At 46.3% G+C, this 16,430-nt stretch overlaps 1 protein-coding gene across 1 annotated transcript in view; it reads left to right on the top strand.

Moving 5' to 3' along the window:
• The window catches only part of BRWD1 (bromodomain and WD repeat domain containing 1), a 2,503,800-nt gene extending 2,488,442 nt beyond the window's left edge, over positions 1 to 15,358 (top strand). The window contains exon 41 of the mRNA XM_086935423.1: positions 11,931 to 15,358. Within this exon, the coding sequence (XP_086791549.1) occupies positions 11,931 to 13,912 (1,982 nt within the window). The 3' untranslated portion in view covers positions 13,913 to 15,358. The remainder of the gene's footprint in view (positions 1 to 11,930) is intronic.
• Positions 15,359 to 16,430: the final 1,072 nt, after the last annotated feature.

The raw sequence follows: 16,430 nt of genomic DNA, 5'->3' as shown, positions 1-16,430 counted from the left end.
GCGCGGAAAAGCTGTGTGCAAAGAACTGACGTCAGCGCGCGGAGGCGGCGTCTATGTACTCCAGCGACGTCATCACGGCGCACGACGCCGACGACGGACGCGGAGCCGCAGGGGACGCCTGCAGACGACGCCTACCGACGCGCAGGGGTACTGCTACGCAAAAGTTTCCGGATCCAGACTGACGCCTGGGGATATTCTAAGGTAAGGAATCTAACACTAACTAATGTTTCTTACAGATATATCGTTACCGAAGGTAAGTAACTTGTTCTATAGTGCCTACCTGGTTCTCCACAACTTTGTCTCTCTGTAAAACAAAAACGGACATGCCGCATATTTGATGTTCAAGGTCAGACTTTAAAAGCCACGCTACCAAACTGCCCTTTTGTAACGGTAACAGATATCCACATACCTCTGAACCATAGCACCATAGACAAACATAGCATCAAAGAGTGCACGGAGTGCTCCCTTATCCAATAAATTGTTCGCTGCATTAAAGTCGCCACCTATAATAAGGTCCCCTGCTGGTTTTCTAAGAGGAACTTTCCCAGTGCAATGGAGTGGAGCGCTGGGGGTATGTAAACTGACACCACATTCAGCGGTCTACCCTCCCACTGCCCCCAGACGGCCGCAAAACGGACCTGTTCGTCTGTTTTAGTGTTTAAAATCATGAAAGGGAATGTCTTCCGCACAAGAATGCCTGTCCCTCTCGAGCCTGACGTAAAGTCGGAGTGTACTGCCATTTTGTATCCTCGCCTATCTAGTGCCTGACTTGCCTTCCCGGTAAGATGTGTTTCTTGTAATAAGACCAGTGCCGGTCCAAGTCGCTTTATGGCCTGCATCACCAGACCTCTCTTAATCTTATCGCCTAGTCCCCACACTTTCCACGTCAATAATTTTAGGGGTGTCACCCGTGTCTCCTGTGTGTCCACTGCGTCCGTGTCAGGTTGTGAGCTTTGTTTTTGTCGAATTTGGCTTTGAGTGTAAGAGTACTGCCAGAGTCGTAGTGTACCTTGTTTACCTCTCCGTGACGCTACCAGCGTGTCCCTGCCATTGTGTCCTGCCTTTATGCTGAAACTCAACAAAACTAAAATCAATACCCCCTGCCCTCCCACCTCCTTGCCTCCCTGCACAACGGACTTCGAACTGCCCGCCCCCCCAACTTAGCAGAGTGCTTGCCCCCGTTCAAACCCATAGTACTTGCTTGCTGGGGTAAAGGTCTCGTGGTGGCACTGGCCCTTCATGCCCTCCTCAGACTGTCCCAAGCCAGTGTCCGATAACAGCCCGACCATTTCTATTCGTAACAGCTGCCGTCCCTTCGATTACTGATTAATCATGTGTCCTGTCAGTGTTCGTTTTCTATTGAACCCGCACCCGGCGATCTCTCTGGAGTTGTTTGTCTTGACGCCGAAGAGACGGTCTGCTCTCCCTGTTGTTGGATTCGATTGCTCCTCTGTGTATGGCGAGGTGCTCCTACCTGTCTCCAACCCTCCAACCAGTCATATGCTGCTTCCGGTGTATCAGAAAACCACGTCTTGTTGTTGGCCACCGCTCGCAATCTCGCCGGGAATAACATAGAATACGGTAGTTCTCTTGCTCTCAGTGCCTTCTTGACTTCCAAGAAGCATTTACGTCTGCGGGCGACCTCCGCTGTGTAATCCGGAAAAAATGCAATTGAGGAGTTGTGCACACGGATCGGCGGTGCGATTCTTGCGGCTTGGAGGATCGTGTCCCTGTCCCTAAAATTAAATAGTCTAGCCAGAACTGGCCTCGGGGCCGCCCCTGGTTTTGGTTTTCCGCCAGGGACTCTGTGCGCTCTTTCCACAGAGAAGAATTGGGACAAAACCTTGGGCTGCAACCTCGTCTTGATTAAGTCCTCCACATAAAGATCCATTGCTGGTGAGCCTTCAGATTCCGGAATTCCCAAAATTCTTACGTTGTTCATTCTGGAGCGCCCTTCCTGGTCATCTTGCTTTTCCTTAAGGAGTTTGTTTTCGTTCTCGAGGCGAGCCCTGGTCGTCTGTAGTTCTGAGACATCTTCCACTAGAGATTTCGTGACTATCTCAACCTCTTTTATCCGTTCCGTCATTTTATGAAAATCTGCCCGCAGCAGTGTGACATCGGTAGATATTGTTCCAACTATGGTTTGTACTTGCCCCAGGGCTTTCATTACATCTTCAAGGGTCACTTTCTTGGCCCCGTCACCCTCTTGTGATTTCCCCGTTGGTGTACGCCCTTCCGCTGCTGGTGGGTTATTTTTCTCGTAGGCATATTTGTCCAATTTTAGCTGTGCCGAGTTGGCTTTGGATCCTCTGCCAGCCATTATGCCGCTGCTTGGAGTTCTCTATAGTCGAAATGTGCCTTTCGTGCTGATGCGTTGCTCCCGGCGTTTCGTTTTCGTGGCTAATACCCTGTGTCACTGCTCCGCTCTGCGTGTGAGGTTCTGTGTGGCCACTTCTCCGCCTCAATTATGGGATGAGCAACTACCACGCCTTCTGACAGTAAGAGGTGTCTGCCATTGCACCAGTATTTCGATCTTGCTAAATAATTCTGCAATGTTGGAAGGGTGAGTCGTGGCGGTGTCCTCTGCTGAAGCTGCAAGTCCCCAGGCAGCGTGCGTTCCTATTCCCTTAGGCAGCGCTGGCTAGATATGGGTATGGAGGTCCACCGCCCGAGCCGTGCACAGTTAGCACTGCTACACTGGTGCTCACCTTTGCCGTGCACCCTCCACCTCAGCCGCTTGTCTGCCACCGCGGCATTTATCCTCTTCGGCGCCCAATCGGCATGTGATACTAGCGCTGCAGGATCCCGATGCGTGACACCCTTGCAACGGCCGCTGCAAGTTACTCCCACTCCTGCACATTGCCGGGTGGCCACGCTGTGTTGGTGTCGCTAGTTTAATCAGGGGGGGGGGGGGGGGGGGGGGGGAATTCCTAGGCCGGGTCACCTCCTCTCCGGGGTCCAAGATGGCCGGGCGGAACTTCCTGTGTCTTTCCGCCGTACTGCTACCACTTCCGGTCGGGCTCCTGTAGCACTACAGGCCGGCGTCCGGATGCTGGTATAGGCCGCAGGTCGTCGCCATTCATTTCACCGAATTCCGGTCGGGTATCAGCTCCGGATCTTTACCGGTCGCGGCTTCACGGTCCCGCTCTCCGGGCACAGTCTTTAGAGCCTGTAATCGCGACGGATCAGTGTTCGGATCAGTGGAAGGGCCGCTTTCTCCACGGAGCCTTCTCACTACGCAGCCATCAAGGTCGGCTGCTAGCCACGCCCCCGTTAGCTAGGTATTTTAGCAATATTCAGGTTCTTTCCTTTCTCCCCCCATTCACATGCTTTTTCCCAGGCAAAGGTTTGTGCTGCAAACTAAGTCTGCTTTCCTGCCGAAGTGGTGTCCCCATTCCATCTGGGGGCAGGCCATCACACTACCAGCCTTTGTTCTGTCTCCACATCTTTCAATGGAAGAGGAATGGCTGCACAGGTAAGATCCAAGAAAAGTGGTGAACTTTTTCATCTGCCGTACTAAAGAATAAGCTTAGATGACCAGCTTTTTATTAGTTACACTGGTTGTAAAAAGTGTAAAACACTTCAGAAATGCATGATTTCCAGATGGATTATCCTGTGATATTAAAATCCTACACTTTGGCCGAAGAAAAGGCGCCTGAAAGAATAAGAGCTCATTCCACCGCAGTTAAGTCTTCCGCAGCAGCTTTAGGTAGGAGAGTACAAGTAGTAGACCTACGGAAAGCAGCTATGTGGTCTTCTCTACCCACCTTTGCAAAACATTACTGGTGGAACTCTGAAGTAAGTAGAAACTTTGCCTGGTCTGTGTTTTAAAATTGTCTTAAGTAAACAACTTTTTCTCCATACACTCCTCCTCCTTTGAGTTATTGCATGGGAATCGATACAAAGGAAAGGTTACTTGCCTTTGAGAGCGATCTTGCCAGTGTATTCTTTATCTACCTGTAGATTACTCACTGAGCCTCCCACCATCTCTTCTACTAGAGTAAACCTTTGTAACCTCTTATTTAATAAGGTAACAATTCAGTAATGCACTGCACCAATATACAATTTTCAATCTTCTTGAATATGCATCAAAAGGCGAGCAAAAAACTGGGCAGATTTGACATTGGGGCACTGTAGGAGAGTAGGGTCTGCTATCCTATGGTCACCCCAATTTTTGCTTTTTGCTTCACTGGTTTTCGACTTACTGAGGCTGTGGGCCTGCTAATCAGACCCCCAGCCTGCTGTTCTCTCTCTAAATTCACATACATGTACTATAGGTACATAACCCAATTGGAAATGGACTCCTTGTCAGCCCCTGTACCATGCACTATAGGTGCTCAGGGCATAGGTGCCACCAAGGCCTACCAGGGGCTGAAGCATAGCTTTTGCCACCCCTGGCTGGTTCTTAAATTGACACGACTGGCTGATCACTCAGCTGGGGCAAGTGGGTGTAATCACCCCTTGCTTAGATATAGTATACCTATATCTAAACCTATATCTGGACACATATAAACCTGTGAGCCACTCCTATGGAAGGCCTTATCAATCCTGGAGGCAGAGTGCGTGGTTTAATGTGAGATGGAGCTCTGGCATGAGCTGAGCCTGTCTGCAGCTGTCGGGAACAACTCTCTAAGCTGTTCCGGGATAATGCCAAACCATATACTATTAAGTGCATTATAATCCTCGCGGTTATATAGCAACTTTGGTTTGGCTTTATCAAAACATGTCGTGTAAGGTGTCATACGATTTGGAATACTATCCCCTCGACAGTTCTGTCTACAGGGATAGCATTCCACCCCTCTAGAGCAGAGGTCTTCAAACTTTTGGGCGCCGAGACCCCCCTGTCAACACTTTCAGTCATAAGAACCCCCTCCTGACAAACATTTCTAAACCTGTAGGCAGGGCTTCTGGAATTACAAGGCAGGTGAGGACCAAATTACACGGAAGGCTTGACTAAATTGTGTGAGAGGAAAATGTAAATGTTATGTGATGCCACAATATTTTGGGATAGAATTGCTTCATTATTTTGACATTTTTTTGCTCACAATAAAACAGTACCAGTTTACAACCAAAATACAGCAATTAACATCAGAAAGATGTCTAGTCAACCTTTGTGATGGGCCTTCCACTCCTCAGGAATACGTGCTGCCACATTAGAAGCTCACCTGGCCCTGTCCGGGAGCAGCAGGGGTCCCTAAAACCCTGTCCTCTGTGGATGAGAAGAGTGCCCATATGAGTGCCCGGTGAGCGATGCAACAGTATGAGAGTAGGGAAAGAGGAGTGACTGCAGGGTGAGTGAGGTGGCCATATGAATTTGAGTGTGGATATAAGTGCAAAGTGGGATGAAAGAATGCATGGTTAATGATGGGCTTGTTTGAGCGAGTTGCAAATTGAGCAGTGAGGGGGCAGGTGAATGAGGTGTCACATGAGTGCAGGATGAGTGCAGATGAGTAGCGTGACTGCAGGTTGAGGTACAGGGAGAACAACGCAAGTGCATTGTGATTGCAGAGTGATCACTGCGAGTGCAGGGTGAGAGGGTGAATGATGTGAGTGCATGGTGATCAGTGTGAGTGCATTGTGATCGCTGTGAATGCAGGGTGAGCATGAAAGTGAAGTGCTAGAATGAGAAGTGAGTTCTCTGAATGCAGGGTGCATTTCCAGACACTTGAAGTAACTCAACATATTATTGACTGCGTCGTAGGGTTTAAGATATAGGTTAAACTATTGCTATTATGACATTAATCAGGGATCGAGGGTGGAGGAAATAAATATTCTGATCTTGCAACATATTTCCAGTCCTATGATTAGGGTTGCCTGCTCAATATTTTGCTGTCCCAGACGGTACAAAAATAGGCAGTCACGTAAAGCTGTATATTTCAGCACTCATCTGTGCATACTTGGAAAAGCAAATATAAATAGAAAGCACTTTTAATTGTGTTCTAGGGCTGCCACAATGATCCATGACTGATAAAGGGAACAAAGACCGAAAAGTCACATTACGAATGTATTTATTTATGCGTTTTTATACAGCGCGGACTTTACCCGAAGGTGTCAGAGCGCTTCACAATAGGAACAGTAATGTTACATGAGGAGAAAATTACAAGCGAACAAAGTACAAAAGCAAACGTTAAGTTACATGAGGCAAAAGTGACAATAGCGAGCAACCAAAATACAAGAGGTAGCAAACGGTACATTACAGGAGGAAAAAGTGATGTGTGCAGGTTACAAAAGCATACAAAGTAAAAGTAGAGGTATAATACTGCAATAAATGGCACACTCAAACACAAGAACAAACGTTACGTAGGCAATGGTGGCACTTGTGCAAGTATATAATTCAAACAAAATGTGAGAGGTAGCAAACAGTGTGTTGAAAAATGGCTGGTATTTTTTTCTCCTGGCAACTCTGCTTTTTATTTCTTTTCATGGAATGCATTCTCACACTGTTTCAGTAAATGTAAAATACAAATGTAAGGAAAAGGCTGAGTTGGGGCCCAGGGGGTACTGGAACTATAAAAAAAAACCTAAGCCTCAGTGACCAGTTTTCAAAAGGTATGTAAATATGCAAATGGCCGTTAACGACCTGTGAAACTCAGGGGTGCCGGACTGTGCTGGAGATAAGACTGCAGACACAGCCCAGCGCAGCTCACAGCAGCTCGAGCTGAGACACACTACGGGGGAGGAGGGGGGCTGAATCCCTGTAGTCAGATGGCCCCGGGCAGAAGTGTGATCGGGAATGCGAGACCCCCTTTCAATAACTCCGTGGCCCCCCTGGGGGTTGCGCCCCACACTTTGAAGACCCCTGCTCTAGAGGGAGAAGACATGTTACTTTACTGAAACGCAGTTGATTTTTAAAAGAGCCTCAGATCCACAAAATGGATGCTTCTGCCACAGACACAAGTCTGACCTCCTGCTGCTGACCGAAACTCAGCAGAGGAGGCCTGGACAAAGGCTTTCCTGTCGCAGGGAGGTGTTACACCACCCCAGACAGGAGATAGTGGATTGTAGCGGGGAGGTTTGAAAGAAACCAGACACTGCCTGGGGAGCACAAGGCTGCCCCTTGCATAATCTGGCCAAACCGGTTCTGGGGCACACCAGCCCCTGTCCCAGCGTGGCCTGGATCAAAGGAAAGGGGTGTATCCACCCCCTTCCTGGCTCATGTAGGAGAGTAGGGTCTGCAATCCTATGATCACCCAGATTTTTTGCTTTTGTTTCACTGGTTTACGACTTTCTCTGGCTGTGGGCCTGCCAATCAGACCCACAGCCTGGCTGTTCTCTTTCTAAATTACGATATGTACCCTAGGTGCATTTACCAATTGGTACTGGGCCACCTTATCAGACCCTGTAACTCAGGGCATAGGTGTACCCAGGGCCGCCATGGGCTGCAGCATGTATTATGCCACCCCTGGCTGGCCTCCTGAATTTGACACAACTGGCTGCATGACAGCTGGGGCGAAGTCGTGTAATCACCCTTTGCTTTAGATATAGTAGCCCTATATCTAACCCTCCAATGGACACCCGAGTTCCTATCAGTCACTCCTATGGCAGGCCTTGACAATCCTGAAGGCAGAGTGCATGGGCTCGTGTGAACTAAGCTCTGGCCCGAGCCGAGCCCGGTTGCAGCTTGCGGAATCAAGACCCAATGGCTGTTCCATGATAACGCGTACCATATCGGTAACTTCGGTGTCGCGTTATCAAGACATGTCGAGTAAGGTGTCATACGAATCGGGATGCTGCCCTCTCACCAACTCTGGCGACGAGGTTAGCATTCCGCCCTTCTAGAGGGACACGACATGTACGTAACTGTGAACCCCGGTTAAAGTTAACGAAAGCCTCAGCTCCACAAAATGGATGCTGCCACCACAGACACGAGTCTGACCTCCTGCTGCTGGGAGTCCTTCCAGCGAGGAGCGCTTGGACAAAGGGTTTCCTGTCGAGGGCGGTGTTCGCACCGTCCCAGACAGGGTTTGTGTATTCTGGGTAGGTAGGGCTTTTGCGAGAAGGTGACTGCGGAGTGGCACCCCGGTGCTCACTACGCATCTGCCGGTTAGAACCAGTTCCAGGGGCGACAGCCCTGGCCTGGGGAAAGTCCGGCAGGGGAGAGGGGTGTAACTACCCCCCTTCCTGGTCCCACCCTTAGGGCAGGACCTAGTCATGTACCCACCCCTTTCTTTAGGATAAAGGCCGGAGCGGGGACCCTTCCAAATTAGATCATCTTTGAATCAAGAATACTTTCTACGAAAGGACTTCAAGACTCTTCTCAAGATTTCTCCCTTGTGGCTAAGGAGTAGTCACCCTGCATCAGCGGGCACCATCTAAGAACTCTGCGGTTTGCTGTAAGTCCTTCCTCAAGGAATCCGACGGCCCAGCTCGACGAGAAACCGGCTTCCCTGGCACCTCTGACCTCTACCCACGTCATCAGCTCAGCTGTGATCTGTGGGTGCGACGAGACCTCGAGGGACCGGCCATCATCAGAACCTGCACGCTCTTAAAAACCAGCACGACCATCGAGGTAACTCTCTGGTGAGTGCTCTGGGGTCCGAGAAGCCCCGACCCTGAGCCGCTCCAGCACCGGAGTGCAGTCTCCCAGCATCTCCACGATCTGCGTGGGGCCCTTCTGCTCGCTGCTCAGCACGTTGTCTGGTCACTAGCCGCTGGCTTGTGTCCTTCTGTGACGACATCCGAAAATCGACACTGCCGGTCTGGTTGCTCCAGACTGGCCCTTGCTTCTATCTTTTCGAGAAGCACCCCGGACCCTCCTGGTCCACTCAAGACGCCGACAGCGACATCCGTCGCGGGACAGCTCGCACCTCCACCGTGGTCGCCGACAACGCCTCCTGGTCTGTGAGACTGCAGAGCCTAGCGTCGCCCACTCACCTGGTCGAGGTGACGGCCAACTGGTGCCTTCCTGGTACCCTCTGACTACTGGCTAGTAGTACGAACTTGGTCCCCTCTGCTTTCAGGTTTCATCAATCCCCGATCCAGGCTTGGATCTCTACGAACTATTCATCACTGGTCGCCGGCCAGCAACTCCTTTTCTTCCGGCTCCTGGCTCGTCAGCGAAGACCCCGACGCCTGTAAGACTTGCAGCCGCAGCCCTGGTGGCTAGGTAACTCGGCATTTCGGTGCCTGCATAGCCTCCTTACTCTAGGGTCCCGAGTCCCTCGCTTCCGACTTGCCTTAACCTTTCCGTGTCCCCGGACACTTGTTTTAAACTGTGCACTTGAAGTATTTGCTAAAGAGATTTGGTTTGTGCTTAGTACCCTGTCCTCATAAAGAGTACAGGGCTGTTGTGATTCTTAATAAATATACTGTTTATTTTCATAACACTTGTGTGGTGTCCTTTCACTGGGTGTTCAAGGGGTACATGTGTGGTAAACAGCTGGCTTAACGCGCCCTCTCGAGTCTTTAGCCTTAGACTGCTCGTATCCACGCTACTAGGATAGCTGGTCTATAGGTTGACTTACAACCAAACACCATAAGGGTCGTTGGAACGATACATAGCGGTCGCTAGAATAGCGAACGTTGCATATCGGGCCAACTTCTCACAGCTCCCACCCATAGGAGGGGACCTAGCAAGTAATCCAGCCCCCTAGATTGGTATAAGAATGGGAGCAGTGCCAACGCACTCAGATTATCCTGATGAAACATTTGAAACGAAACTCTGGCCCCTTTGACATCCTACTCAACGTAGAAGACTGGAAAATCTCTCTTGTGGTCAAGGAGTGACCACCCTGTGCAAACAGGCACCATCCAGCACCTCGACGTCTGCTTTGTTGCAGTTCCCGCCGGAACTCGAGCGACAGAGATCGACGAGATCAAGCTTGCCTGCCTTCTTACAGCCCGATCCACAGTCCCTGCAGAGCTGAGACCCGTGTAGGCGACCGGAAGCGTGGGGCACGCCATCTTGAAAAGACCACGAGGCGCTGACCGTGCAGCCCACGAGTGACCCTTGAAGCTGTACACTGGGGTTTGAGAAGCCCCAACCCTGAGCCACTCTTGCACCGAAGCTCACCCCTCTACACTCGACGAGTGCTGCGTGGGCCCTTCTGCTTTCTTTGGTTCGACGCGTTGGCCCGGTCACTTGCCAGCTGGCTTGTGGCCCCTGTGCCGGCGAAAACCTAAAACAGACTTGTGATTCTGGTTGCTCCAGACTTGCACCAGCTCCTCTGAAAAGGAGCACCTGTTCTGACCCTCTTGGTCCGAATGAGAAGCAATCTTCCAGTCCTGCGTGGATTGCTCTTGCCAAGTGTTTGCTCCGATCTTGAAGCCGACAGCGCCGACGGTGAGAGCCTGCGTGGGACAGCTCGTGACCTGCTCCTGGACGTCGCAGATGCCCCAGAGCCCACGTGGCAGCGGATAGAAGCTACTCGACAACCACCTGATTCCGCCCGACATTGCCTGGTTCCGTCCTGGTTCCACCCTGGTCACTGCTGAGTGACCCAGACTCTGTCCCCTCTGCTTTCAGGTACTTTTCTACACTGATCCACCCTTGGATCACACCGGACACTTCTCCTTCACATCGCCTGCAGCATCTTCAGCTTCAAGCACCAACAACCTGCGTGACGAAACCCAACGCCACTTCGACCCTATGCACCCGCTTCCTGTGGGTGAGGTAACTTTGCAACGCCGGTGTTCCCACACTGGTACACACCTCTAGGGTCTGTGTCTAAAGTTTTGTCCTTCTAGGTTCAGAGGAAGTATCCTTAAACTCTAGCTGTGTAACTTTTACGCACCATTGACTTTGCATTGATGCATGCGTGTGCTTTAAGTGCTGCACCCGAATCCCGCGGGCTTTTCCCGACTTCATCATTGCTTGTCCCGACTGCTCCCAGCGATTCCCTAGGCCCTAGGCCTAACCACTGTTCGATTGGTATCTCTTATACCACTTTCTTAATATATGGTTTGAGTGGCCACCCGCCCTCACCCATAATTGTGCAACTTTGTATGTTATACTGTGCTTTTGATTTAACGCTTATGCCCCTTTGCTCATAAAGAGTACTGGGGATTATTTTAGTAATAAACACATATATTTTTATAATATATACTTGTGTGGTGTCCTTTCATTTGGTATTACAGGATTGTGATTGGTAAAACAGCTCGCTTAACACGACCTCTTGAGTTTAGCCTTTCAGGCTGCTTAGTCCATGCTACCCCTAGGATAGCTTGTCTATAAGGTTGACTTACAACCAGACACCATAAGGGATTGTTTGGACTGATACAAGGTGGTTCCAGAATTGGAAACATCATATATCAGGCCAACTTCTCACAGGCACGGTTCCCAAGGCTTTATGATTCTAAAGACGCCATCAGTCCACGTCTGATGTGGGAGAGAGTTGACCCCACCTGCCAGCGCCAGAAAACTAATTCTAAGGTTTTCCAAATCCATTCTGCGTCTGTAATTTTCAAAGGGGAGGAATCTGCATATAGATAGAAAGTATCAACCAGAAAGATTGTTATCGAAGGTAAGTGACTTTTCCTTTTACCTCAATTGTTTTTCACAAATGCTACTATAACACAGTATATACTCCTTGTAGTTCCATAAGCTGAACATACCTGTGCCTTGTTCTTACCTGAACAACTCTGTGTTTCCCTACTGAGTGTGTCATAAATAGCAATAAAGGTCTGCTGAGTGACTCTGGTGTTAAAGAAACCCTCTCACCACATTGTGATTTTATCTAAAAAAAAATCAATTAATTTGCTTTTGCCTTCATGTGCCATTACATATTTGTCGATCTATTAAAATGCATTTTCAAGCGAGATCTTTTGGATCCTATTGTTTTATTCTTTTTTGATATTATGTGCATTAACCTCCGTTGCCAAGTGAGAAACTGTCCACAAACTAGCCTGGGATGCTGTTATATTTACTTTAATTTGGTAATGATTTTTTCATTTATGGTATATAGTAAATTAGAAATGTTCTTTTATTACAGAACCACAAACAAATGGTCATAGGAAAGCACCCAGAAAAAGGTTTGTCAGCGATTCGGAAGAAGAAACCGAGATTACGAAGAAAACAGTGAAAGAAAAATGTGAACCACGCAACAAGATGCCAAGGAGAAGTGCTGCAATGGCTGCTAACAAAATAAAGTGCATGAGCGATATTGAGGATGGGTTTTTCTCAGACACAGAGTACAGTGTCAACATGCTCAGCAGAACACTACCACACCGAAGTGCTTCAGCTGCAGCAAGGAAAAGGTTATTGGATGAGTCTGATGAAGAAAAGGGAAGAAAAACAGAAAATGAAGAAAGAAATAAGGAAAAAATATATAAAACAAACAGGCTACTTTATTCAACTACATCAGCTGGTGCTAGAAAAAATAGTGATGATAGTGATTTGGAGAACACTAGTCGAAGATCGATCCCCCATAAAGCTTCTGCAGCAGTTAAAAAAAAGCTATCAAATAAGTTTAAGGAATGCAATTTTTTAAAATCTGAAAGCAAAGAGTCACCAAGGAAAAGCTGCACCACAACTCATCAAACTGCCTCAGCTGCTAACTGGGATTCCGATGACCGCATTTCCGACAAAGTCAGCAAAAACTCTCACCATCTTAGGATTTTTGCGGCAAGGAAAATGTATTTACACCCACCGGAGGAACTTGAAGGTGTAAAATCAAATATTAACCAAAAAGAGTCTGCTCTAAAAGCCACCTCAAGGAATGCCATTGAGCAAGGCGCTTCAGTTGCTTCTAGAAAGAAAAGTAGCGTAAGTGACTGTATTTCTGGCGGTAATACAAAGGTGCTGCATAGTGCATTTGCTACTGGTAAAGAAACTTCGTTGGCTACGTCAGATGAAGATAGAAGTGTACATTCAGAAAGTGAGGAAGACGAGGTAGGAAGACTCTCTTTAAGAAAGAAGCCACAGTCAACTGGCTCAGAAACTGCTAGAAGATATATCAGTTCAAGTAATAGCAGTTCCGACAATAGCACTAGCCTTTCCTTCAACAATATTTTGACTCCGGACAGAATGTGCCAGTTAGATGAGCCTAAGAGAGACCAATTTTCAAAGTCGGAAAATGAACACGATCTGGATGATGAATTGAGGTGCATAGCTGGGTTTTCGGAAGCCAAGAAGTGCACAATTGAATTGAAGAAGTGTTCACAACCTGAACATGAAAAAGCAATGCAAAAACCAACCAGTGGTCCCAGGACAGCACAAAAGACATCACACCCTGCAAAATTTGAAAAACAAGCACTTTCTGCTCAAACCTCAGAAGCGGCCACAAAGTGTAAAACTCATGTCCACCCTTCTAAAAGGAAGACCATTATGAAACCCACAGACTCTGTTAGTACAAATATGAAAATAAGTGATATAGACGAGAATGATTCAGACTCCAAGACTCGCAGATGGAAAAGAAAATGCAGTAAGCCCATGTCAAAAAACCGCACTTCTGGTCGAACTACTGGAAGAATACTAAGTGATGATCAAGATGAAACTGAGTTTGAAGATGATATGAAAAATGGTAGCACTTGTTCAAGCTTTCAGAATCAGAAGGCTTCCAGCACTAGCATGGAATCTTCGTCTACCTCCTCATCAGTGTGCTCTGATTCAGACAGCAGCTCAAACAGTGAGAAATTGTACTCACTGAAACGGAAAAGGAGAGGAAAACAAAAGCTCTTAAGCAAAGGTGTGGAAACCAAAGCTGCACGTAAGCCCCAAAAACGTCCTGAATTAAGAAAAAGGCGCAAAGTTTGTGATGATGACTCTGATCACTTGAGCTATATGCCATCTACAAATGTTTCTAGGAAATCTAAAATAAGAACTAGAAATCAAGGGAAAAGGACAGTAAGATATGATGATGGCGATCTAGATTGTGACTTAAAAAGTGATGACAATTTAAGTGCTGCTGTATCAAGAACTAGCCAGTTGCGGAAAATGACCTCACAAACAAAAGCATGCCCTTTTTTAACATAGCTCTGACATTTCTACTAATAAGGACTAGTCTGCTTGTCTAAAAATTCAGGGACTATATTTATATTTTTCTATGAAAAGTGTATGAATGTGACTGAATTATGACTGTTATTGCACTTGCTTGCCATTATCAGCATTATAATGCAAATACACAGGTCCTCCATGTTGAGGTTGTTTGCATTTGGTACTGGAATTTGGTGCCAAAAGTCAGAAATCTGTGTTCAACACTGGACCTTTGGTGGGTAGTTAAATTGTTTGTAAGTATTATCACAAAAATGTGTATACACAACCACACGTTAATTGCAATCATTATTCAAAGATAACAAAGCCGGCAGCTGTTCTTAAACTTTTGATATTCTACATGAAAACGAGCGATTTGGATTCCAGATGTAACTTTCTGGAAGAGTGAATTTATGTTAAATAGCTCATAGTGTGTTCTAAAATTATTTACATTTCTTCCTTTTATATTTTATTTAAAATACAAATTTTGTACTCCAAACTCCATTGAGAAATACAATTACCCAACTTGCATTAAGATAGAACAGGATAGTATGAAATGTGGGTTTCTTGTGCATTTTATTGTAGATGTTCAGGAGCGTTTATTGAAATGCATCATTTTAAAAATGCAAGTGTCCTTTTAACATAGTGGAAACTTCAAATGGCCCTGATACCATAATTGGCATTAGCTTAAAACGAGTATTAATTCAGACATATAAGTGGATTTGTGCACAGAACTTGACAGTTTATGCAGTTGTTTATTGAAAGGAACTCCTAAAATCTTCCAAAAGTGGCCAGACTTTTGATAAAATGTAATACCCTGCCAAAAAATCATGTTCTTTCAATAATTTGCTTGTTACAGTAAGCTAATTTGGAGGAAGTGTTTACATAATTGTATACTTATAGATATTTTTTTTTACTTCTTACATTTCTTGTTGAGGTGGAGTAAAGCATTTGATTCCCTACATATTTGGCTAAAAAGACGGACCATCAGCCTGCAATATTATTGCATGATGTACCTTAGTAGCACCCTTAGAGCAATGCTAGATTTTAAATGGCAAATCAACATCAAAACTACATCCAACCATGGATTTTGTTCAATTAATCAACTGTACCAATTTTCCTGAATATTTGTAAGGACTTTGCAATTTTGTGACTTTGAGTGTACTATCTGGCAATCTGGCATTCAAAATGTAAGAGCCTGTGTCTCCTTAAAATTGGGAACTCGGTCTCTCCTCTGAAGAGTGTGTTAAATACTCTAGTGCAAAGTTGAAAAATGTTTTTCAAACTTTCTTTGTCCTCCGCTGTTTTACAATTTATAATTGTGCAACTAAACAATATGGCTAAAAACAATTGTGTTCAGTAATGGTGGCATCTATGTGTTTTCTATGTGTTTTCTATGCGTCTCGGCACCTCTTCAGGGAGGGCCACACATTTGTTTTTTGACAAGTACCCAACAGTAATTGTACTGTATCCTTCTATTCAGTTTGATTAGAGAGAAAAAAACGTTCTGCCATTAATGCAGTTTATCCCAATTGTATGGTAGTGGACCTGTACCCACAGCGAACTGATTGGCTGATCACAGTAGACAAGCTTGATCTCATTCTCTCAAGTATTCACCTGATAATGCACACTTTGCACAATCTAGATGTGCCATTTGAAATTGTGTTTGATTGTTTCAACAAGGTTTTATTTTTTAACTTCTTCATTAGGCTTTCACTGTGCTGCATGCCGCAGTTCACCATACATTCATAACAACTTTTGCAGGATCAGAATAATGTTTGATGAAGCTTGCGAGGATCCCTACAGGTGAACAGCATCTGGAATATATGCATCGATCCACATTTACATCCTGTAGTTCAAGATGTTACTTCAAAAATCACTTTTCTCCTACACAGAGAATCAACAGTACTGATTTGCCTCTTGCAGTATATTTGCTCCCACTACCTAGTACTGGAAACATGAGTTGGCCTTGCGGCCAGTATAGCAGAAGGCAAACCTGTACCACAGAAAAAACTGCTGGTATTGTTCTTCTCCCACAAAAGAAGTAGCTAAATGTTTGTCAGTGGTGGGGGGTTGATCTCTTCTTCAGATCTATCTTTTTGCACCAAAACACAACAGTTATGTGCCTTTCATTTAACATCAGGTGAGGGAGGGAATGAGGTTCCATAAATCTGACCTCATTGTGATGGTCCAGAAATGTATTGGAGTTAACTAATGGCGAATTATGTGCTGTTATTTATCACAACACTACTCTGGATTGCCTGTTTTGGCACACGATGATCATGCCTGTCCCTAGCCCAGGAGCCGCAATGTCTACTGTCAAAAAAGGTAAAATGTTCACCCTCATTTACATTACTTAAATTGATAATGTTTTTGAAGGATCTACATTTATTTACTTGATCACATTTGTATCTAAATAATATTAAACAGCTTGATTCCTAAATGTTAGAGGAAGATTGGAAATGTACTCCCTTAGGATTACAGTCATTTGGTGCAAATGCTCATCTTTTCAGTGATGGAC

This window comes from Lissotriton vulgaris, chromosome 8 (assembly GCF_964263255.1).
Source record: "Lissotriton vulgaris chromosome 8, aLisVul1.2, whole genome shotgun sequence".
NCBI lineage: Eukaryota > Metazoa > Chordata > Amphibia > Caudata > Salamandridae > Lissotriton > Lissotriton vulgaris.
The sequence above is the reverse complement of the archived record's forward strand: the minus strand, read 5'-3'. Positions and strand labels throughout refer to the sequence as shown.